Source organism: Trachurus trachurus, assembly GCF_905171665.1.
Source record: "Trachurus trachurus genome assembly, chromosome: 23".
NCBI lineage: Eukaryota > Metazoa > Chordata > Actinopteri > Carangiformes > Carangidae > Trachurus > Trachurus trachurus.
In genome coordinates this window covers 9,072,563-9,098,533 of record NC_139912.1, presented here as the reverse complement: position 1 = coordinate 9,098,533, position 25,971 = coordinate 9,072,563, and the positions used below count along the sequence as shown (strand labels likewise).

At 41.8% G+C, this 25,971-nt stretch overlaps 1 protein-coding gene across 3 annotated transcripts in view; it reads left to right on the top strand.

Moving 5' to 3' along the window:
- anks1b (ankyrin repeat and sterile alpha motif domain containing 1B) overlaps window positions 1-25,971 on the top strand; it is a 232,954-nt gene that overhangs the window by 174,667 nt on the left and 32,316 nt on the right. For all 3 annotated transcript variants that reach the window (XM_083999607.1, XM_083999606.1, XM_083999608.1), the window contains 2 exons: window positions 4,304-4,402; window positions 6,551-6,703. In XM_083999607.1, coding sequence (XP_083855733.1) covers window positions 4,304-4,402; window positions 6,551-6,703 — 252 coding nt within the window. The remainder of the gene's footprint in view (window positions 1-4,303; window positions 4,403-6,550; window positions 6,704-25,971) is intronic.

Genomic DNA, 25,971 nt, shown 5'->3' with positions numbered 1-25,971 from the left:
TGATCCATCATGTGCGCTCGGAAACTGGCAGATGTGGGGCAACCATAATGTTAAGATAGAATATGACACGGGACAAAATAGGTTTAGAGAAAGAGGAAGAACAAACATTAAGGAACTCCATCTTGCTCTATCAGGAGCCCAAGCGGGAGCAATTAGTCATGCCTTTGAACCCCCCCGCTCCACAAAGATCTACTCTGTGACTCATTACTCTGCTGTGAAGTTGTAGCATGGCCAGTCCGACGTCGGCTCTGCTCTGCGCTCTATTAATCAGCCTGGGAGCTGATCTATGAACTTCACTTCTTCTCACAGAGGCACAGGTTGGCGAGGAGGATGTGGAGGGAATGAGAAGTCCACGGCCGCTGGAAGAGTCCGGCGAGCCGAGGGGACGGACTAATGGGGCCCCGGAGACAAGTCCCACTAATAAGCCTCCTCCTGCTGCTGCTGCTACATCACACAGTTTTAAAGCAGGACCCCTTTTCTGTCCAACGTGTGTCGTTGTTTAAAACTTTTGATCTGTCAAAGTGAAGTGTAGAGAACATGCTGGATGATCATATGGCACATGGATTTAAGAGCATGTGTTTGGTTTAGAGATTTGTACACAGGGACACATGATGCAGAGGACAGATATTCATGAGAATAGAAAGACTTCCAATAAACATAATAATTAAAGAGGAACTATGCTACATTTTTTACCTTAATTAAACAGCTTTAGAGTTATTGTGATGGTTAAATAAATGTCAGGGAGAATGGAGGCTTTCTGCCTTCCAACTAGCGTCTCTTGGCCAAAAACCAACCTTGCAAGATCCGAGCCTCCGACCTGGTGTCCCAGCTCTCCTCTCGGCAGCATTGCGACACAAACGCGCCCTGTAACCCGTAATCTCTTGTTTATGACAGATAAGACAAACCCGTACACAAATTTACACATTGTAACATCGTATATGATATAGAACGTTATCCACCGCTCAATGGATTGCTTTCTCTCCGGCTTCGTTAAAAACAAATACACACAGTGGAAAAGCGGCCAGACTTACATAGCTCCCCTTGGTGGTGGATGTAAAGTATACGGAGTGTATTGTTTTAAGGCAGTACAGTTATTTTCTGTTTCTCTTCAGCAAATTAAAGCACAGATTGATAAGCAGTCAGATACTGAACCATATGCCAGATATCATGTTCCCAGCACGCTGCGCATATGAGGCTGTCGATCAGCCACTTAGAGCAGCGTGAAAGAAACTGTGTAAGCTCAAGTTTGACTGATACTGTAGAATAAAACATCAGTGATGCTGAGGAACAGGCCAGATAAAGAGTTACAGATGTAACTTTGCTTTAGTTGTCAAAAAAGGAGATTGGACAGTGGATAACAAACTCTCAGTCTGTGGTTTTCTGTGAGCTTGTCTAATTTATCAGCTTTTATTTTGAAAGCCGGATGTCTTGATTTTAAAACCTCTCCTCTAAACTGTGAAGTGTTCAGCTATTAAAGTCTTAAATTCATAAGAATATCTAAACTGAATGCACTTGGATATTAATGTCAGTATTTTCTCTGCGTCATGACCGCTGGCAGTTCTGTCGTTGTCTCCCTCCGTTACTTATTGTCGTCATGTTTTGTTCTCCGGTTCTGCTTTTATTGAAATTCAAACAAACATCATTCTGCACATTCACACCTTAGAAAATGTCAAACAAACAACCCGAGTGGCTCAGATGCTTTGCTGAGGGGCTCCTCAACAGTAAAAGCTGTCAGTGCAGCTATTTATTGACTTTCCCCACTGTCATTTTTGTCAGAGGATTCAAGACTTTAAAAAAAAGAAGAAAAATCCTGGCTGCAAACATCCGTCTTTGTTATTCAAATTCCTGCTCTGCTCCCATTTTTATTGTATAACTTGACATTTCCTCCCCTGTTTGAGGTTGTCAGGTCTTGACCATTTTGTAGACTAGAGCCATTTAAAGCCTTTTATGTGAACTTAAATTGTTTAAATATGTGGTGATCTACTGCAGCATCATAATATATTTCAATATTTATTCCACTTCAGCGCCCAAAGAAGCCCTGCTGCAGCACTTTCTGCACACTACGCTGTATTTATAACACTTAAAACATACTGTGGAGAACATTACCATCTTTCTATTAATAGAAAGTCCGAGCAGATTCAGCACAGACTCGACGACAGGAAGTCCTGCGTCGATATGTATGTGCATTCAGAAAAGAACTCAAAACACAAGAAGAAACCCAGTTCAATATGATACTGTTGTGGGTGAAATTATGAGTCATTTTTTTTTTACAACACTCAATTTAGGAAATGCGACAAAACCATTATCTTCAGCGGCGTCTGACAATTGCAGCAGATCTGTCGCTCAAAATGTCACAGAAGTAAAACCGAGACAAGTTTCTCCGGAGAATGTTCTTCGGCGCTGGCGGGGTTCGGACGGGAGCTGAACGATATCTCCTTATCTGAAAATTAAAATGTCACAGCCTCGGAGTTGGCGGGGGGGGGTGAGCGGGGTGGGGGACAGTGATCTCTGCAGTCAACCTCCGGACCAAGAAGTGAAATAGAGGGAGGAAGAAGCAGATATCTGGTTGCTATACCTGCTCTCTTTCTCTCTTTCTCTGCTCGGCTCCTGGATGTTTATCACTTTTATTAGTTTAGCAGGAGGAAGACGTAGAGGGACTGACAAGTGTAATTCTCCCGTCTTATATCAGTGTGGTGCTGTGTGGGTGGATGGTCATGAGACCGCCCCTGGGCTGGTCACACAGTTTCCTCCTACGCTTTTTTTTTCTTTCGGTGATTACTTTGCTTCACTTTTCATGTCACAAACTATGTTCCTGATGGTATTTTTGGCTGAGCTGGCCTTTTTCTCCCCGTGCTGCAGCTGTCTACCTGCACACCACGTCTCCTCCCATGATCCCTCCCTGCGCTCCTTGTTTCCTCTAATTATCTGTCTGAATGAAGACTTCCTCTCTGTCTCTCAGGAGGGGGGATGACTGATAGGTCTCTTCAGGTTTTACCACTGCTTTAATTAAAGCATTAAAGCACTGAAACTCTCTACAACACCCTTATAAGCTGCTGTGTGTGAGACTTCAAGTAGTGTCGTTACTATCCTGTCTTTTCTCAGTCATGGTCTCTTTGATACTTTTACCGACACACTGTTATTTCTAAAGTGAACCAGATATGTTATACTAAGGCCTGTGTGGTTGTGGCTCTGCTAAATTATGAACAGAGCATTTTAAACTCCTATGAACTCAAACAGAGACCTTTACTTCTCAGTAAATATATAAATATATACATACATAATATATATATAGTCACTGGTGTGAGTTCAGGGGTCGAGGACGTCTCTGTAATATTTAAAGTAAACACGAGGAGGTTGCATTAGCAACCTGCACATATATAGATGGAAAAGCACCAGCCCGTCGTTGATATCACATTCCCAAATCATCTTTAATTCTAGCTGACAATGTTTCAACCAGCCGAGGGTGATGTTGTCGTGTCAAATTAGAAGAATTGAGAACAAGATAACCGTGTGTTTTTTAGAATAATGAATATTACAATGACAATTTTCCAGTTTGACTAATGCATTTGCCCCCGTGGTATAGTCACATTCAGTCGACAAACAAATACCTGAAGTTGAGAGTTGGAATTTGATAAAATAAAATAGTTTTATTGCTGTGCAAAAATGTAATTTGAAAGGTGTGTTTACTTTAAATGAAATCACACTCACATATACTTTACATTTCACCTAAACAGTGGAGGGAAATCAAATCGTGTGTGTTGTGTAATCATCACACGTTTCTTAACAAACTACATTATCATTATCAGCTGGTGCGGTGCAGGTATTTCAAATCAATCTGCAATTTATCTGCATTTTACCACACAACAATAATTAAACTTTGAAAAACTTAATTGACACTCGATGTTAACAGATGGATTACAAACAGTCGGTGGAGCCTGTGAATAGATTTTTTTTTTGTTCTCTACTTTAATTAACGGAACAAAAACAACACCCACCAGGAACAGCAGGGAAAACACATCCAAACATCTAAAAGTGAACACAAGCATTAAAAAACAGTAACAATGACAAAGTCTTTTTAGGATCATGTGTGATTTAAGGATTTTCTGTGCACAGTAACACATCAGCTGCTGGACCTGGACCTGCTGTGGTTTTTGTTTTACTTCCCAACGGAGACGTGCGTGACACTGTCAAATTGTTATTTTGCCAGAGAACTGTCACCGAAAGTGATGTCATGTGGAGCCGAGCGTTGTCCGCCCCGGGTGCAGACGTACTAACCTTGGCTCTTGTTTTATTTGCTCCGCAGGGCAGTAATGTGGTGGAGGACCAGGACCTGCTGGAGATCGGGATCCTCAACTCGGCCCACAGACAACGCCTCCTGCAGGCCATACGGCTGCTACCCAGGGTCAGTGCTTCAGCTCGTCACACACTCCCCAACACGAACAGTTTCGACAGCTCATAGACGGACACGAGGAGCAGCTGAGCTTTCTAATCTGGGCTTATTGTTTGTGCTGGTGTCGTAATGCAAGATTCATAAATTCGTTATCAATCTCAGGAGAGAAATATGAAAATATTCAAGCTGAAATTTCTATTTTTTTTATTTCTAAGTTAAAGGGATAGTTCAACATTTTGGCTAATCCCTATAGTCTTAGCAGTAGGTTCGTTACCTTTAATTGTCGGTGCAAGCTATTTGTAGAATGGCAGAGCAGAGCCGCGAGCTGCTCATACAGTAGCTACGCTACGGAGGCTAATGGGATTTCTTGGTTTCCCTCATCAAACTCATCAAATACACAATCCAACAACTCCAAAACGCTCTGGTGGACAAGTTGTGACCTGCACATTCACCACGCTATGAGATAATAACAGAACGTTATGAGACAGAGTTGGTTTCGAGGCAAATTCATGCAAAAACATTTACCTAGGAAACAACTCTGTCTCGTAACGTTCTGTTATTATCTCATAGCGTGGTGAATGTGCAGGTCACAACTTGTCCACCAGAGCATTTTGGAGTTGTTGGATTGTGTATTTGATGAGTTTGATGAGGGAAACCAAGAAATCCCATGAGCCTCCGTAGCGTACGTAGCTCTGAGCAGCTCGCTCTGCTCCGCCGTTCTTAAAATAGTTTGCGCCGATAATTAAAGTTAATGAACTTCTGCTATCACTATAGGGATTATGGCAATGGGCCAATTTGCCAAAATGTTGAACTATCCCTTTAGAAAAGAAAGAAAGAAAAGAGCTCATCTTCTCTTTCAGCTCCTCCAACCACAGTCAGTTTTGTTTAGTACAAAATTCAGCAAATCTGCTCCATCTGTAATTCTCTGTAATATCTCTCTCTCTCTCCGTGGGTGGCTGGGTTTCACCCTGCACCTTTTGCTCAGCACTTGAAACCTCCTACAGAGGTGAGAGAGTAGGGGGGCTCAGCAAAATATGCACAAAGCTGCATTTTACTACAGATCACAGCCTCTGAAGGATATTAAATCAAACGATGAAACTGCTCCTGCTTAGTTCATTAGTGGAAATAACTTGAAAAATAATCAATATTACAGTGTTTTAAAAAAAAAATCTGAGTCATAGGAAAAAGTATAGTGAAGGATGCTGCTGTGTTTAAGGAGGGTCAAATGCCTTCATATGTGTGTGTGACTGTGAGAAGAGACTGAAAGTAAGATCAAAGGTGTGTGAGTGTTGGAATAAGAGCAGAAGAAAAAGAGAGAAAGACTCTGAGCTCAGAGATAAGCAGGTTTCATACAGACAGAGAGAAACTTTGATCTCCAGTCAGCACTTTCCTCCTCTCATGCCCACTAAACTTTTCAAAACACTGTAAAAAATTAAACCTTTTTACTTTTGTGTCTGCCCTCACTCACACACACACACACAGAGGCACAGATACATGTAGGCAAACACGCTCAACTTAAAGGTGAAGGATGTGGGATGCTGGTTTGATGCAGAATCTGTCTGAAGCTGCTCTGACTGTCAAAATAAAAGTGAATGAGTTATGAGCTGCTTCACACATGAGGTGTCTCACTCTGAGCCATCACCTCCTCCTCCTCCTGCTGCTGCTGGTGGCCTACTCTGCTCTACTCTCCTCTACTCTGCTCAAAAGTTTGGCTGCACATACAAACCCAGGTGTTGTAATAGATGTTTAATGATCCCATGTAAGAACGAGCAACATCTGGAAAAGGCACAGTCGGTAAAAAGGTCAGGAAATCAAGTATAATGTAAACAGCACTTAAAACAGCTGTCATGTTGTATTTAGGCCGTATTGCAGTTTGCATTTGTACAGAGTGTATCTTTAAATAACAGCTGGTTAATGCTGTAAAAGCTCCAGGTCAGTTACTGCAGCGTATGTGCAGAGAAACAGCAAAACACATCCAGGGTTTGGTATCACTACATTTATGAGAACAAGAAAAAGAAATGAATATCCCATCGCTTCCTCAGAAGTGAAGGTGCACAGGTTCAGATATATTTAACAGTCCAGGATCTCTGTCAGTCTTGTGAAAAACTGCAAAAAAAATTTAAAAGTTAAAAATAAAGTGCTCTCCTCTCTGCGCTGCAGGTGCGGCCCGTCGGTTATGACGGCAACAACCCCACGTCGGTGGCGGAGTGGCTGGAGTCGCTGGAGCTCGGCGACTACACCAAGTCGTTCCTCATTAACGGTTACACCTCCATGGAGCTGGTGAAGAAGATCTGGGAGATCGAACTCATCAATGTGAGTCTCACAACTTTTTGTATGTAAAATATACTGTATATCTATATATCTTAAATGAAAAGGCTGCCAATAATGTATATTTTTCTGGATGGCATCAAATGCAAAGCAAACGCTGAAGCTGAAACATTATACAGCTTGTCTGGGACATTTTGTACAAAAAAGAAAGTGAGAGTGACATGTTCCTTCATAACAGCGAACATAAGCATTGTAGTTTATTTTTGAGTCGATCCCACATGCACTGTCCCGCTGCCAGAAATATTTCCTACAGCTCAGTATGTTTATTAATCTGAGGCTGAAAACACTCTCCAGCAAATACTCTGTTCACTCCAGTAGCATTTGCTAAATATAAAGTGCCAAGCTGCTTTTATGAGCCCTACATATTTGTGTCCTGTTTTAAAAAAAGTTAAAGGCTGGGTTTAAACTTTTTGTGAATAAAAAGAAAAATTATCAAATAGAGACAGTTTTTACATTAAAAATGGTATTTAAATAGGTAAGAAATCTGCAAAAAGAACAGATTTCACTTGTCTCGAACAGGAGATGCTTCTAAAATGCAGAGGCAGGTATTTCCTCCACCTGTACTCAGTAGGAAACAGATTTGTATCTTAAATGATGGGCTCTAGCAGATCTTCCTCCTCTGTAATACAGGACAGTTTTGTCTCTGCAGGGGCTTCGTGTGGTTGCTGGTTATAGCGTCCTCATCTTTCACCTCTGTGACACAGTGAATTTGTGTCTTCTCTGCAGCATATTGCACTTGAGACGCGTGCATCCACTCACACGCACCAGCTTCGTCCTTTTGGCTTTTTTTAAACTTTATTTTTATCTGAAACGAGGATGAAGTCGATGTGAAAGTTCCCACAGTTGGGAAGGATGCCGAGGCCATAGTGTGCAAAATGCCCATCAGGCACTTCTTCTCATTACTGCGCTACGCGTGCTGAGAATACAAACAGGAAGGAGGTGCTTTCTTTTTTTTGCAGTTATATCATAACCCTGCTGCATCATTTTTCTTCCTTTTTCCCCCAATTTCCCTCTTGTCATAACAGCTCCTCATCTCTCTCTACGCCGGTATTCAGTTTGAAATATTCGCAGGGGATAAAGAGCGAGTCGTTTGCAACTGCTTCCCCCCCTTTTGATTGACTCTCTCCTTCTCTAAATATCAGTAATAGTGGATGATGACGAGATTTGGCATCCGAGCTCCTGTGTTGTCACAAGTGCTGCAGGTTTATGATTCAATTTTAACCGACATGAAATCTTCAGCAGAGACGGGAGATTTTTTACTGCAGCCTGATCTCATCTGAACGACGTGCTCCTTTGATGCTCCGAGTGAAACAAAATCATTCTTGATTGCAGAGGGCGCCTGTCTGGCTGATTTCAATGAGAGAGCGAGAGAGAGAGAGGAAAAGGAGAGAAGGAGGGAGAGATAGAGTGAGAGAGGAGGGGTGTTTTTCCTTCCCAGTGGAGGATAAAGTGATAAAGTGATGAGTGATCAGCTGGAGGAGGTGGAGAGGGAGTTATATAAGCATGTGGGATGCAAGATGTTTCAGAGCGCTGGGGATACCACCCACATGCTGTGCTGCTGCTGCTGCGTGTGTGTGTATGTGTGTGTTTCTGGGTCCATATGATACATAGAAAGTGTTAATACGTGTCTGTGCGTTTATGGATGTGTTTAAATGTTTGACTCTTATCAACACAAGCCAAACCATCATGTAAATCTCCCCTCCTCTGTTTTTGTTTTATTTTTTTGGCACTCCAGGAGCGCTGTGGTCTAAATGTTCTTCAGATTATCTTCTATACGTTATGTTCCCATGAAGTTTCTCGATTTAAAAACGCATGTATGTACATCCTGTAAAACACAGCGGCTTATACTAGTAAATGAGTGTTTCTTCTGTGTGGTGAAGAAACAGCTGTAATTGCAGAGTAAAGACACAAGAGGCTGCACAAGCACAGTGTATGAACATGAAGTATGTGCACATACTATATTTGTCAGTTTGTCATGATCAGGATTCGACTCTTTGTCCAAATTATGACAAACTTTAAAGCCACCGTGACGTTTTAGATGATCTGATGATGAAAACATGGCAAAGTCTTTATGCAGAAAACCAGCTTGGTTTATTTCACAGCTTTGAATATCTTTTTATTTCCTCAAATAAAAAGTTTTTAACCTTCATTTTATAGTTTCACAGGAAATATTACTGAATATAAAACAATTGATGATTAGAGTCGACTTAGAAATCGTCGTTCAAAGCCACAACACATGCAGGTAGAGTAATGTTCACATACCTTGGCCAAGTACAGTAGTGTATCTGTTTGAAGCACAGTCTTATTGATCGGCTGTGTGTGTGTGTGTGTGTGTTGTACAGGCTGGTCTGTAATGCCTGCGCACCACTGCAGCAGTTCACTGAAGTAGTCTCTGGGGTGATGGAGAGGTCACTTCCGTACCTGACAGAGAGAGGTGTGTGTGTGTATGTGTGTAGAGGTGGTGGAGTGATGCGGAGAAGACACACACACACACACACACAGATGTTAGAGAAAGGAGGATGGGATGGAGTAGAAAGAGAAGAGGTCTTTAGAAATAGACTTTGGTCACCGTTTTCATGTAATGACCAGATAATCGCTACGGCAACAGATGCTGTGTTGTCTGGAGGCAAGGGGACGAGTGTTGAGCATTGTTAGAGCATGTATGTGTGTACAAGTGTGTGTGTACATGTGTGTGTGTCTGTGTCCTTTTGATGGGGCACATATGTGCTGCCCTGCTGCTGTGGGATTAGAGGAGCTTCTCAAAACACCTTTTAATCCTACCTGTCCACACACACAGACACACACACGCACTATACTGCAGACAGAGCAGCTGCACTTGTCTCTGCAGTATCTGTGTGTCTGTGTGTGTGTGTTTGTGTGTGTGTGTGTGTGTCTCTTTGGGTTTTTGTCAGCAGAATAAGTTGCAGTCACACCTGGTCCAGGTTAACTGTGGTGTTTAGTCCCCAGGAAGAAAATGATTATGAACGGTTAAATCTGGTTCATTACAACTTGAGTCTTGTTTTTGTGGCTTTAACTAACCACAGATTCATTTCCATCGTTATAACAAAACAGAATATTGAGGCAGGAAGCATATGAATTTATTTAAAGATTAAAAAAAACCTGTAAATGTAAAGCAACATCACACTTCTGCTGTACTGTAAGACTGGAAATGAGTCATCATCACAGTGGACAGTTTGCCAATACTTTCTCATTGTTCGACCATTAGCGTGCTTTATTTTTTATTTTAGACTCGTTTTTCGTGATGCTGCAGTATTTCCTGATCTCAGCATGTGACTCGTTGCTTATACAGTATTGTTGTAGTAATCCTTTTAAATGTAGTATACAGTTCATAAACAGTAGTCTCTTTACGTACTGAGTGCAGAATTGCGCATGGGGCAGTTAAAAAAAAAAGAAAAAGCCTTGGACAGTGAAGAGGGAATTGAAACTCTTAGGACCTGAAATTAAAACTAATTAAACTTGACTTAATTTTAAATTATGAAATTGATATTAATAATTTAGCATAATGAATCATTAAAAATGATCGTATGTGCGCACACTGCGTTATCAGTGGAGGGTTGAGATTCAACTATCACAGTCCACTGAGCGCACTAAGCTAAGTTTCATGTTTACACACAGTGTTGTGTGGATTTAGTAGATTGACAGCAAATGACAGATTAATATTCATGTAGTTTATCAAGTACAAACATGAGATATTTGGTGATTTTTGAGCCTATTAACTGAAGATTTTCTTCTCATGTCAGTGGACAGTTGTGTTTGAGAGAGCGGTGGCGGTGGCGGCTCCGTCTTTAGGGAGCCTCCATTTAAGCTGCTTTGTCCCGTTCATTTTCCCCCTAGCCCAAACTAATGTAGCGGGCTGTGTCAGGTACTTGAGGACGCAGTAATGGAAGGACATCACGACTCTATCAGCCCGCTTTTAATATCACAAGTCTCCTGGTAAAAATCTGTCGGCTGTCTCAGGAATAATTTACTGTCATAACCTTCAACACTGGTGATGAAACACACTTGTTTGGGAACATTAGGACACTGAAAAGCTTAATTTGTGAGACACACATTAAATAAACCAGTAATAATGTTGGGCTGATTGGGCTCAATTACATCAGTTTCTGGCTGGATGAAAAGTCTTAATTTAAACTTTGTCTAAACAGTTGGTATTTTTTCCCCCATTCATAATTATAACAGTAAAACATTGTGTAAGTGTGACTCTTTTAAATCTACAGGTGCTATCTCAATGAATTAAAATATCATGGAAAAGTTTATTTATGTCAGTAATTCAATTCAAAAACACATTATATACTGTAGATCCATTACACACAGAATGAAACATTTCATGTCTTTATTTATTTAATTCCTTTTAATTGTAATGATTATAGCTTACATTTAATGAAGACCTAAAATTCAGTATCTCAAAAAATGTGAATATTACAAAAGACCAATTTAAAAAAGCATTTTTAATACGGAAATGCTCTGTTGGCCTTCTGAAAAGTACGTCCATCTAAATGCAATACTTGGTTGGAAAAGCACTTTTCCATGAGATGCACCAGTATAAACAAACCTAAAGCGAGACAATAACTTTGATTGATCTATAGGAGGGACCGGTGCTACAGATAAACATGGATGGTGAAAATCCAGATATGTGTCATGCTAAAAAGCTGGATGGATGGCTGGACCTCTGATTTACATATTCATTTCCCTGCAGTGCAGCGAGACACATGCTGTAAAAATCCACACGGTGGCGCTGCTGCCTCTCGCTTCAAGTCGGACCTTGTCGTCTTGAGGAGAGGTAGGAAAGTAGGAAGGTATAAAACAACTGCGTCAAGGCTGCAAATTGCTCTCGTTTTGTAGTCGAGTCCTCCGAGAGCCCAGAGCGAAGCAATTAGAAATGGATTTCATTTTGGAAAGTCACGTTTGTGACTGAGTGGAGTGCAGATAGTTTCTGCTCCTCGAGGAGTAACTCCCCTAATGTTTTCTAGATGAGTGGACCCCGAATATCACAGGAGGCTCTGTGTGTGTGTGTGTGTGTGTGTCACTGTGTGTCCTTGGTTACCTGTGTGTGGTGTGTTTGACTGAAGGTCAGAGAGGATAGAAAGTTGAAAGGATAGAAAGTTGAGTGTTTTTTCGTGTAGCTACAGTACTTTCAAGGATATTTAATATTATATATGAATTATTATATGTTTCTATAGTGATATACGTCAGAGAATAGTTAGGAGCGTGTGTATTTTTGGGCCAGTCCTATCAGTTGTAGTAAATATTTGACAAATAGAAGGTACTTTATCACGTCACGTTGTAGTTTCTATACTTACAAACCATCCCAAAGATAAATTTCACTGCATTATAAATTGTTCCGTTCTAATGACCATATAGTTTGTATGTAAAATCTTAACCTGTGATGTGATGAGAGCTGAAATCCAACAGGGTAGAAACATGAAGCGGCATAAAACGGAAACACTTGTGCTTTGAGTTTAGCACTCGACCAAAATGAAACTTTATTTCCTCTCGTATGAATCGTCTCACAACGTCGTCCTGACCTAAAGCAACTAAACCTGAGCTGTTAGAGACAGAGGATCATCATATTCCAGCTTCACGTTGGTCTGCTGCATGTGGAAACCTGCTGGTGTGTGTGTTCACATTGTGTAGGGGTGTGTGTGTGTGTGGGTGTAAGTGTGTGTGTGTGTGTTTCCCCTACAGGGCCTGACTTGTCTATGCATTCCCCTCTGTGATTACAACATGCCAATTCTGGAGGTTCACACACACTCAAAAAACTGAGCGTTCAAATTGTGTAGAGGTGTGTGTCTGTGTGTGTGTGTGTGTGTGTTCAACTGTATGATGGGTCCAAAATAAATTGAGGACAGTCATGAGAGTTCAGCCTTTTCTTCTACCGCTTGTACTCGGTTGCCATGGCGGCTACTAGTTACCATAGAGACAAGAGATATGTGCGCTTGGTATAAATGAATTGGAATGTGTTTATGTGTATGTGTGTGTGCTGGATTGCCTTTCTCTGACACTATTCCAAGCCGTCTGTGTGTATATGTGCGCGTGTGTGTGTGTGTGTGTGTGTGTGTGTGTGTGTGTGTGTGTGTGTGTGTGTGTGTGTGTATCTCTGTGTGTGTGTCTGTTGTGTGTGATGTTCCTGTGCTTGTCACCTTCTTTGTCACGTCTCCAAATGGACAGATTGTCTCACATCCCAACACCAAATGGTTCCTGCCTTCGTTAGACACTGCAGGATTTAACCCTATATCACTCAACAGTACTGTACCTACACACACAGACACACACACACCTCGCTCTCTCCCTGTGTAAGTTTCACCTTTTCACACATGCACCAGTTTTCGCACCAGAAAGACGTCAACATGTGTGTGCATGCGGTCGTAGGTCTTCATACAGATCTGACGTATTCCAGGATACAGTACGTCGTTCACCTACAGTATTGGTGGGAAAAGGGAGCAGTGAGTGAGTGCGTGTGTGTGTAGTGGCTGGTGTTAATTTTTTGTGTGGGTGGATTTGCCTCAGGACTGCAGTGTACTTCACCGTCCCTGCCTGCTGATCGCTCTCCTGCAGCCTTATTTGGCGTTTTGCACTTCCTGTTGTAGCGCTCGCTCGCTGGTTAGAGAGAGTGTGGGAGGTGTCAGGAGACGATGTGTGTGACCCCCCGAGCGCACACCCTCAACCTGTGGCTGCTGAGGCTGCTGCTGCTGCTGCCTCACACGTTCATACGGAGGGATTAATCCCCAACTCTGACGGTGTTCGCTCAGAAACGACTCAGACCTCCTCTCCCCTCATCTCTAACTCTCAAGTTCATGTAGTCTCCAGTTGGCCTGCACGATATCAGCAAAATGTCCGATGTACGATGACGTTATTCAATATCGTGAAGATGATAATATGACTTGCGATAAGTAAGCAAATATTCAGGTGTGCATTTTAGAGGGATAATTCACCCAGAATTGATAATTCACCAATTTTCTACTCTCCGTCATGCCAAGGAAGGGTTTGGAGAACTTTCTTTTTTGGAGTCATCAAAACGCCTTTGGAGTTCCAGGGGGGGTCCGGCTGGCAACGGATTTTCATATAATGGCGGTGGATAGAGTTCACCAAAACACACACTATGAAACATCCAGATACCTCCATACTGCTCGTCTGTACTGACCCAAGTGTCCTGAAGCCGCCACATGAAAAAGTTGTTTGGAAAAAATTAATTTGATCTCTGTTTTTAGCCTTGTTGTAGCAGAAGCTCCCAGTGGCTCTGTTGATGAAACCATTGGATGTATGATGTAAACACGGAAGCTTGCAGCAAATTTCACGCATCTCGTGCAGCCACTGGGAGCTACTACTACAACAAGGCCAAAAACAGAGATCAAATGAATTGTTTCCGAACAACTTCTTCATGTGGCGGCTTCAGGACACTTGGGTCAGTACGGACGAGCAGTATGGAGGTATCTGGATGTTTCATAGTGTGTGTTTTGGACGATTCAAAAGTGAGCACAATCCACCGACATTATATGAAAATATAATGGCGTTTTGATAACCCACGTTGAGTCTGAGTCGAGTCTCAAGTCTTTTATTTTTTGTCTTGTCAAGTCACAAGTCATCAAAACAGCAACTCGAGTTCCCATCTCTGCCATTTAGTATTCACTCCAGAGCTTTCTATCACGTAACATCATCATCATCATCATCTGCTGTTCCCAGAGTTTAAGGATGAACTTTTATGCTCAATTCCTGAGGCAACCTGGAAGAAATGTTCTTAAGTGCACAGAAGTAAAACTGGTGCTGTTTATGACGACCCAGTAAATCCTAATGTCCATCATCTGATGTGGATAAAAGCTTTAGTCGTCGCATTTAATGGGCTTCAAGGTGAAATTGTTTTGTCATGTTCCAAAATCTCATCTCTCAATGTCATAATAATAAATCTAAGTTCTCTGAAATGGTAGAAAATGGATAAATATAAAAATAATGCATGAAGCATTAATGGCATCCTTTAATTTTTTTCTTAATTTAAAAAAAAAAAGATTTTCAAAGACTTCTGGGCATTTCTGCCTAAAAGAAAAATTCTGGGCAGTTAGAATAATGGATCAAATGGTTTTTCTGACATTTTTCTATGAATTTTAAAGAGGACATATTACTGTACGTCTCTCTGAATTTCCCCTTCCCTATACTGTGTAATACTGTATAACTTTTTTTGTGCATGTGAAGGTATTTTCATCTGTCGGATTCATGTGGTTTAAGTTGTTTAAAATGTAGAGGGGAGACAATAAGGAGGGGGCCGTGCACTATCTTTGGTTCCTCCTGCTGGATCACACGAGTAGACCCTCGTAAAGACAGAAATAGGTCGAATGATGTCGAGCTTTGTGGGTTGGATTTCACTTATGTGACACTTGACCTCACACACCTGCAGATACAGCACACGCTCTCATACATAAACACACACACATGCTTAATATAAAGTACCACACACGTACAGTACAGTACAGTACAGTACACACACACAAACACTTAGTGGTGTCCTCCAGTCGACTCACAGATAAGCCAAGTATGCGCCTGAGTCAGATCTCAAACATGTTTAATTTTTTTCCTCCCCTGATAAGGATTTATGGGAGTTGCGGTTCGGTGATGACGTTTCTCTGAGCTACATTAGGTCGAGAGGAACATTGCTCCAGAGCCGTCGCAGTCAGATAAATGGGGATTTTTCTCTCCAACGAGCCATTTCCTGCCAAATGTCTAAACTTGTCTGTGTCTGAACAGAAAAATGTGACGCGTTAAACACTAATAACATAGTTGCAAAGTGGAAAAGCTGTATGTTGGACATCTGTAAGAGCTCCAGGAGTTTAAAAAAAAAGTCCCATTTATTTTCCCACAAAGACACTGTAAGGTGACTTACACTTGGAGCGTTGCCAAGACTTGGATCAGCATCAAGCTCTCCTGGTTGAGGGGGTTATGGCACCGACCGAGAACCTCGATGGCCTTGGTTCGGATCCAGCTCAGGGTGTTTCTTTCATGTCATTCACCATCTCTCTCTCTTTGCTTATTTTAATCTTTCCACTGCTGCCTAAACTAACAAAAGGCTAAATAAACACCCCTACATGCAAAAGATAACCAACCGCATTTAGACAAAACATCAAAGGTTTGTGTTTATAAAACGCGCGGAGGGAAGTTGAACATATTTCTGGATGAATTCAGTATCTCTGTTGAGGGTTTTTGGTCGAGTTGCGAGTTTCCTATAACTCTGATTCACACCTCTGACTGGATTCTCTATAGCAACAACAAGTGAGGCACATGGGTGTTGTTTTAGAGCTTTTTTGTCATACTGAACTGACTCACACTTCTCAGAAACAAGCTGAAAATAGTTTATGCTGGTAGTCGTAACACAAACCTGTAGCTGTGGCGAATTATCAAGACACTCGTCTGGCTCTATAGGTTGAGAATAACAACAAAGGAATCAATTAAAGGAACAGTTTGACATTCGTGGAAATACATTTATTCACTTTCTTGCCAAGAGAAGAAGTTTTATCAGCTAGACTCGTCACAAAATATCACAAAGCCTCATGTCGTGTTTAGTTTAGTTTCTTCAATCTGAAAAAAGCAAGTGTGAAAACAACAATCTGTGGTTTTTATGGTGATTTGTGTGCTGGACTTATTTTTGGCGTAACTCCCGGTTGCCCGGTAACCAAACAGGACTGTTAACCTGGATTGACCATTAAAGGGGAACTATGCAAGTCCGGTCCCTTTTCCGCTGTTTTGCTAACACTCATCTCAGCCATGTGCGCTACGGAGGCTCATGGGATTTCTTGGTTTCCCTCATCAGACTCATCAAATACACAATCCAACAACTCTAAAACGCTCTGGTGGACAAGTTGTGACCTGCACATTCACCACGCTATGAGATAATAACCGAACGTCACGAGACAGAGTTGTTTTCGAGGTAAATTCATGCAAAACCGCTGATGCGCGTTCCCGTCGGAGGCAGTTACGACAAGCAGTCTCTGCATTTGCTCTGAGCAGCTCGCGGCTCTGCTCCGCCGTTCTAAAACCAAATGCAACGACAATTAAAGGTAACGAACCTACTCCTATAAGACTATAGGGATTATGACAATGGGCCAATGTTGAACTATCCGTTAAAGGTAAAAATGTAGCATAGTTAAGATGAAAATCCTGCATAGTTCTTAGTACTTTAATGCTAAAATAAGCTAAGCTACAAGCAGCAGCAGCGTCGAATCGCTCACACAGACACAAGAGAGGTGTCGAAATGATGATGAACTACTTCTTTTAAGACAAAACTGAGACGGAGGGTGGGAGATGGGGGTACTTCAGGCACCAGTGGCTCCCCCAGGTGGCATTTTCTTTAAATTTACACTGATGTCATACTATGATGACAATAGTGCTGCTGTTCAACTCTCTCAAGTCATGCAGCAGCAGCAGCAGCAGCAGCACACAAATACACATTCACACTCCTTGTGAGCCAGCACGAGCTTGTCTCCGTGCGAGCCCAGCGTCTCCATAGTGACGAGATGGAGAGGATGAGGAGGAGGAGGAGGAGGAGGGGGGAATGTAAACTGGGTAAAGAGAGAGAGAGAGAGCACAGAGAGAGAGGGAGTGTGTGTAGAGGGAGAGAGGGAGAGAGCGCTCAGGCAGAGACATGTAGGAGATGTAGTCTGGCTGCCGCAAGCTGAAGAAAGAGGAGGAGTTGGTGAGCGCTGGAAATCTGCAGACAGAGTGTGAGAGGAAGAGAGAGACAAAAGCTGGTGGTGGGTGAGGAGCCGAGGTGTGGAGCGAGAAAAGTGTGGATAAGAGAGAGTGGAGAGAAAGAGATAGAGGGAAAGACAGAGGCAGGAGGAAAGAGAAAAGACTTGTCTTGGACGGCAACGAGAGCAACAGTGAAGAGCAGGAGAAGAGAAGAGTGTAGAAGAGAGGAGAAGAGAAGGCACCGCAGGAGAAGAAGGAGACCAAACTGAAGACGACTCTCAACCTTTTCATTTGGAATAAGTCCCGTCTTGGAGAGAGAGGTAAGCCAACCGGGAGGAGGAGGAGAAGAGAGAAAGAGAGAGACGGGGATGTAAAACATAAGAGAGATAAAAGAGAAGAAATGAGCATTGATCCTTTTTGTTCCTAGCTTGCTGTTTTATTAATGCATCTTTCATCTGGATGCACCGCCAGGCTGAGGTGATTATATTTCCGTAGCGCTCAATCAACACTGCTGACTCGGCTAAATTACTGCTCTATGACTTTCTCCGTGTGTGTGTGTGTGTGTGTGTGTGCGGTATTTGGAGATAAGTGTTTTTTTTTTTTTTTGTGCATTTACTGTAGTGTGTAGGAGTCTGATCTTGAGCCACCTGAGAGAATGAGCTCAGTGTTGAAGCGTCGATCGAGCTTTTAGAACATGAGTTTGCTGCAAAGTGTCTTTATTCCAGGAGTAGAGTAACAGAGAAGGCATGACATCTCCTCTTTTTTTGTGTTTTCTAAATCTCTTCCTGGAGAAAATTCGATGAAATGACTTTTCTCAGTTGCATAATAAGCTGCTCTGATGGTGAGGAATTCACTGTACGTGTGTGTGTGTGTGTGTGTGTGTCTTCAACATCTACTCCATCTATGTCACCGTCCAGCAGCGACTGGACCAAGTTGTCAGGTCTGTACATGTCACAAGACTTTCAGGAAGGCGTCAAGTCAGATCTCAAAAAGAGACACAACCAACTACAGTCTCTATTACAAGGCTGAGTCAAGTGAAGTGAGAGAAAAAATAGAAGATGCTGTATTACTACGGCAGTTAAATCCACTCAAATCCAATTGCTGCCCTAATTTACGTCCAATCCTCATTTGCATGCACTAACGTACTCGCAGAAGATGGCAGGAGAACAGAAATCTGGGACAAGACAGAAAAAACATAGTACCTTAAGAAAAAAAAGCATGTTACAAGGCTCCTCTAAGTGTGTTTGGAGGTTTGTGGCAAGTTAATGTTAATGATAAACATGGTGATCACCACTTAAATATACAGTACAGAATGAGAGAAAATGTAAACAGTCATTACATAAGGCTACTCATATAATGACTGTTTACAGGTTTTTAATCTAAGCTCTTTAAGTCATTAGACTTGTGAGGTAATAGTTTTTAAATCACTGAGGAAGTAGAAGTGATCATTTTAATTTTGCTTTAGTTGAATGTCTTTTAAATTAATGTCGATATTATCTCCACTTCTACACAGATTTGGTCAGATCTTAATGCAAGTTCAAACAATAAACACACACAATGTACTTAAACTAATAATATACAACACATACAGTAGGAGGCATCAGTCAAACACTCATTGTGTACTGTAGACAAGAGGCATGCCTCACAATACAGATTTCATAAGAGTCATCTGTAAGAGTTTATTTATAGTCATCAGTCCAAGGTTGGACGATGCACAATGATGAGTAACACGACATTGAACCTTTGAGTAGCAGCTAAAGGCTTAAAGGAATCAGCTGGTAAACGTCTCTGTTCATGCTCAAACTAACCACAAACTGGTTTGCTGCAGTGATTTAAAAAAAGAAAAAGAAAAAACTGACTGAGGTTTGCCAGCGATTTACTTTTACGACGACAACATGTTTGGGCAAATGTTTTGTTCGCTGTGCACCGATAAGCAAAATCCCAAAGGTTGCAGGAAAGAAGGTGCAGGAAGCATCGTGGGATTTATGGACTTTGTGCTTGAACAGTTTTCCAGTATCAACGGGAAAATGAATTCCCAAGTTTATCAATGTGGATCTACAGTAGCAGGATAATGTTCCCCTGCTGGGACTTGGTGCAAGTCGATGGTGCAGCAGGACAATGAGCCTGAACATCAGAGTCCACGTCTACACCTTCAGTATAGATGCTGTTTAATGACCTGAAGAGAGAAAATTCCTCCTGAAGATTGTGCAGGTCTGTTCTGCAGCTGCTGAGTTTAGTTTCTTGTTCTTTGAAAACCAGGATTCAAATACTTTATTTCTTGCTGCTGTACAGTAAATATGGTGGAAACAATGAGACAGGTCACAGCAGGAAGAAGAAGAAGGAGTGTTTGTGTTTGTTTTCTCTCGGCTGCTGAGGAAACAAACCGGACAGACCTTAAAGATTGAGTTGGAAATCCTGCCATATGCTGTTTACCTCAGACGCCGGGTCTATCAATCATAATCCAGCCCCTCTGTTCATCGAATCGCCACCACCACCGCGGCGGGCGAGTCATTGCGATAGATTCGTCTTCAGTGACCGGCATTAGTCAGAAGGCAGCCCACAGAAACCACAGCATGATGGATGAGCCTGTGGAAGACAGTCTGTGGGACAAAGGCTTTTTAAACGCACGGGAGCTGGAGTATTGATGCAGAGGCTTTGAATTTAAAACGAATCATCTTGTTTTTGCTCCCAGCATCTTCACAAACACATCTGGTTTTATGTTGTTTGGTTAATTCTGCTGTTTTTTAAAGGAAATCCTAAAATAAAAACACTTGTATCTCACACCATCAAGTCATTACATGAGGGAGGGGAGAGTTTACTTTCAAATTGCTGATTTCACAAATTATTTTGGGACTGAACTGGGTCACAAAACGTTTGCAGACACCTATGTTACGACACAGATCTTCTTTTTTTTTCTTATGCAAGGTATTTGTCCTCAGTGGAAGAAGGTTGTCGAGGTGCAGAGGTCTGGAAACTGCTGTGTATATTTGCATAAACTTATGAGTGACATTTCGAATACCCTTGAAATAGGAAGGACGTGGTATCTCGCCTTAGGTTTTTGGTTGCTCTATCTTTAGCCACAGAGCTTTGATCTCACTTTCTACTTGTAATATTCAGATACATCTGCATTGCTGCTTTGGTTGTTACAGCTCCACCAACAATTAGTTCTTTATTATTACTAGATATTTAGACCCAATTACATCTCAGTTCTTGCTTAAATCTTACCCACTGCAAAAAAAGACAGATAGTTTTATAATAATGTAAACTGGGATTTGACGCTACAGTGCAAAGAAATAACAAAACACCCCAAATTAGAAAATGATAGACTAATAATATTATCCTAAATTGATTAGCTGGAGCAACAATAGCACAATTATTCAGCCTTTTCTCTTCTCGTTTTTAAGTTTTCCCACCACTCTGAGGACACAGGTGGGTTTCCGTCCGAATCTGTCCCTCAGCAGAGTTCAAAGACGCACATATGGCTGCTACAAGCGTCCTATTGACCTGATCCTGTATCTGCAGCCCCTTTACTGTACCGTGTACCATACTGTACTGTACGTACGCTCCACTGACTCTGACCAGGAGCAGCTGTCGTCTGAGGCTCCGCTGAACCTTACCAAGCACCAGATAACAAACAACAACAACATACACATCCGTCAGCATCAGGGCTCTCTCTGTTGCCATGTCAACCATAACCGTGGTATGTCATGTATTATATGGTCGTGCACATCATACAGGCAGCACAGGTCACACACAGGTCTTATTACACACACATGATCAATCAGGCTTCATGGCACGATGATAATCTCAGTTTTATTTATTAATCTGCAGCTCTGCATATTCAAAATGTAAATAGATGTATCCGTCACCTCTGATGTAACTCTCTAGTTATTGTTTATGCAATGAAATATAAATCTCCCTCTGCATTTTTAGTATACCACATGTGGATAAACTCTTAGAAACACACACTTACACTTACACAAACATGGTCACACACACACACACACACCCCGCTGCCTTCAGAGAGCTTCTGCTGCGCTGCCGTGTGGAAATCAGTTGCAACTTGAGCCTTTGAAGTATTTATTAATCCTGAAAAACCATCACCTATTTCCTCTCTCGTCTTATTGGGAATTCAATTCATGAGCGCCTGTGTGTGTGTGTGTTTAAGAGTGTGAGAGCGTGTGTGTCCAAGTGTGTGTGTGTGATAGACGAGCTTTGAGAGATCTGGTTTCAGCCATGCAGTATTTCAGTGTTTGCACACACACACGCACACACACACACTCGGAGCCTGTGCTTCCAGTCATAGTTACAGTTCTCATGCTATTAATGGAGATATATCTGTCTCCATGTGGGCGGGCTTATTAACGGCCCGCGCTCCCATTGGCTGCCTGTCTTCTTTAGCGCTGAAGCAAGTCGTCCTATTGGTCCCTGTTGGACATCTTTTCTTTTTCTTTTTTTTTTTAACACATCACCCATAGCTAGCAACTCCCCCTCCGCTCTCCGGTTGCTAGGCAACCAGTGGTCTCTGGTTTGCCTCCAGTTTCCCCCAACCAACCCCCCAACATAGTGTGTGTTCGTGTATGTGTATGTATAGTATATAAGTGTATATGTGTAGGAGAAGCTGTAACAGGATGATGAAGCTTGAAGCCTGGACATCACAGTCATGAACCCAGCTGAGCGTCCAGTGTGTGTGTGTGCGTGTGCGTGTGCGTGTGCGTGTGTGTGTGTAATCTATTGAGAGCCCAGGAAAATCAATACTTATCATTCCACACACACCAAGTGAGGGATGGATGGAGGGATGAGAGAACAAGGAAAAGGAAAGGAAGGTGGCTGGCTGCGCTTGAGGATTCAGGGTTAGAAAAACATCAATAATCAGGGTGAAAAATGAGCCGAGCGTTGTTGCTGTAAATGTCTACGCCTTCACACACACACACACACACACACACACACACACACACACACACACACTGTGCACGTTACTCATGTTACATCAATGCTGTTTTATAACAAGCATTGATTTGCAAAGATGGAAGGCTGGTTTTTTGACTTTTGTCTACATTTACATCCGGTATCAGTCGACAGATTTTTGTGCTGCGAGTTTGGCATCGTGTGCGTCGGCCGACATCAACTCCCAGATTTTTAATTTCTTGCACAAGCCATTTAATATGATTATAGTCATTATGCTACTCAACCAGGCTGTTTCCAGGACTTCAAAAATACTCAAGGCACGAGTCCAAATTTCCTCAGCAATACTCCGCCCATTTAAAAACCCTTTGACTCGCCACTGACCGACTTCAATACAGTTTTCTGTGTAATAAATGAATCGTTTGGAAAGGGTTTATTCCCAAAAGCTTCTGATGAATATTTGTCTTTACGTTTTGTTTTTTGTTCTCATTGAACAAACAAGATTTTAAGTATTTATTAGCGAGCTTTTGAGATGCATTTTGTTTCCCTTGGACAGAGCTGTTCTCCCCCGTTTCTGTTTATTGATGAGATATCGAGTCACATAAAACAAAGTGACTCATCCGTCACCCATGACCATGAGGACATGACCTTGGAGTTTACAATGAGCTCAGTTACTGCACCGACCTGAGGGACCTTTGACTTGACTTTTACCGGTTTCTTTTCCCCAAAGAAACTTTTTGTCAATATTTTAAAGATATTTTGTCCAGAAATGACCTGAACCAGCTTTGTAATCATAGAAAAACCCCTCCGTGTGTCATTAAAACCACCAAATAGACATGAAATATCCCAGAGGACGTGACTGTGATGTTCTCAATGGTTGATCGCTATGGCCCCGTAGTCAACCTCCAAGATGGTGATATGTGCCGATCAATATTACCATTCAATTGGCCCTGTAATGCATTCTGGCCCAGGCAATTTAAGTAACCTTACACCAGTGATTCTTTGATCTGGAGAGTTCGATTCAGGATTCTTCAAACTCCTATATTGCTCCATTAGCGAGACGACGCCTGAAGGGCTGCAGAGGTCTGTTGGTATCACAGAGGTCGCGGCCCTGATAGTCTACGAGGGAGGGAGAGGTGATCGGTCATATTGACACGAGCCTGGAGAAAGTAGATACAGATACAGATACAGCGTGACCTAAGAAACAAAGAAAGACGGACCAATCACGTGCGGTTGCTGAGCAGAAGAAGGTCGTCTTTTATTAGGGCTGAATCACTAACTAACACTCAGACTATTTATTCTCTCTCTGACTGGTGTTTCTCTTTTAGCCGCTCCCTTCCTTGTGTCATCTGGATACAGCAAGAGGGGAGCAGAGTGGAAATAAGGACAAAGTGGGAAGAGACGGGAGAGGTAATTTGAGTTCAAGTGAGAAAAGAGGGAGGGGGGGGTAAGGTAAGGAAAAGGGATAGAAGGTTAATAAAAGGGATATTTAGGCGAGTCAATTTAGATTAAACAGGAGCAGAGACACTAATGAAAGAGTTTTCACTCCGTTCCTCCTCCATCATTAAAACTATGTGCTAGCTTGAGCACAGACAGTGACTGGACTGTTGGTCCCTCGCTGGGTTTCATGCTCCACTGAGCCGACCAGCTTCTAACCTCCCCTCCAGTAGGAAACACAGAAAAGGCTTTTTGTCTCCAGTGTCCTGAATGAGAGAGGTCGTTGTTAACGTCCCCCCAATCGCTGTCACTTTCCATTTGACCCTCATTGTCGACGCCACCGGTTTTTCTTTGAAAAAAAATATGTCATTGTGTCACAGGCGTCGTCGTCTTTTATTCTGTTGTGGTTCAACAATGAAAAGGATTTGTTTTTCGGTGTCAAATGAAATCATCATCTCAGTGATATTTAGGAGATGTTTTGCTTTTGTATGTTTTATGGCTCAAATGCTACATTAAATATCTTGAAGGTGGTGAACAGTTGACGCTAATTAAGTGATAATGTCAAGAAATAGCCAAGAAATAACAAGTTGTTGCGTCATAATGTCTAGAAATAATGGTCAGTTTCATAGTAATGTCGATTGATCTAGCCAAGAGATAACGATTACGAAATTCTGGCCTTTCACAAAGCATGTGTAATCTTTTGCCTTTATGAAAAACATGACATTACTATGAAATTGACCATTATTTCTTGGCTATTTCTTGACATTACTTGTTATTTCTTGGCTATTTCTTCACATTACTATGCAATTATTTGTTATTTCTAGGCTATTTCTTCACATTACTTGTTATTTCTAGGCTATTTCTTGACACCATCACATAATTAATGGTCTGTAAATGAATGGCCATGAGTCAGGTTGTGATTTAATGTTTGAAGTGAAGTGAGAGCAGGCTGCAGAGAGATGGCTGAGAAAAAGCACGGCTCCGTTAACCGTATGTGTGGTGGCTAATCCGTTAATCAAGCCTGTTCAGTCTGGGCTAACGGGACTGTTAACAGGATTAGTGCATTGATCGGGAAACACACAGACACACATACACACAGAAGACACAAACACACACACAGAAGACACAAACACAGCAGCCCAGCCAGATACTGGAGGCAAACAGCGGCCCAAATCACTTCATACCACGCTAATAAAATCAAGACCAGAGGGTAAGTAACCCTCGTTGGACACTTTAGTCATATTACCAGACAGAGAGAGAGGATGTTTACATCCACTATCTTAAACCACATTATTATCAGCAATCAAAACAGAGCTCTTAATGGGATGAGTATGATTCATAGTTAGAAAAGCATGGTCAGTGAGGTTAAATAGATTTTGCTGCAGTGTTGAAATGATTCATTTTTTCTTATAAATTAATTTTTAAGAGTCTGAAATGAGATGAAAATGTTTATCTTGGATGTTTTTCAATTTATTTATGAAAACTTTTTGTCTCTTTTTTTTCCTATCATGTTGACAAACTCAAACATGATTGTCTCCCCATCCTAAAAGCAGTCAGATGGTCCTCGAAGTGTAATAAACCCTTAATTATCCATTAATATCCAATCATTATCCATCTTTATTGGACTTTTTTTTTTATTAATATCAATTAATGAAAAGACCAAAACCATCATTATACAGTTGATCAAAGTGTTGTCTGTCCTGCCACAGCCTGATGGACATTATTCCTCTGCACTACACAGCTACATAATCGTCCAAAAACTATTAAAAACAAACTGTTACACTTACTGTTTGGACTCGGTCCCACAAACACCACCGTGCTGCTGCTGCTGCTGTTGTAAACACTCTTGCACAGAACTAATCTGTGGCTGAAAACAGTTACCAACAAATACCCGGCCGTCTGCTAACACTGACAGAGCTCAGCTGTTTTGGGGGAGATTAAACCCCTTTCTAAAAAATTAAACCACGCATTTTGATCCATTTTTTAAACATTTACATTTCACCAGAGACCAATAAGCTTGGGGCTGAACGCCAGAGACCGGGTAGAGCGGTCGTCAAATATGAATCCAGTGTTAGTTTTGTTCTTTTCTGCACGGAGAGAGACGAGCTTCATGTCCGTTCAGCAGCTCCTTCTTTTATTTGCAGTAGTTGGTGTGTGAGTGCTGTTGACAGCAAACGTACAAGCGCTGTCTTATCAAGGTTATATCATCGGAGCTGAGC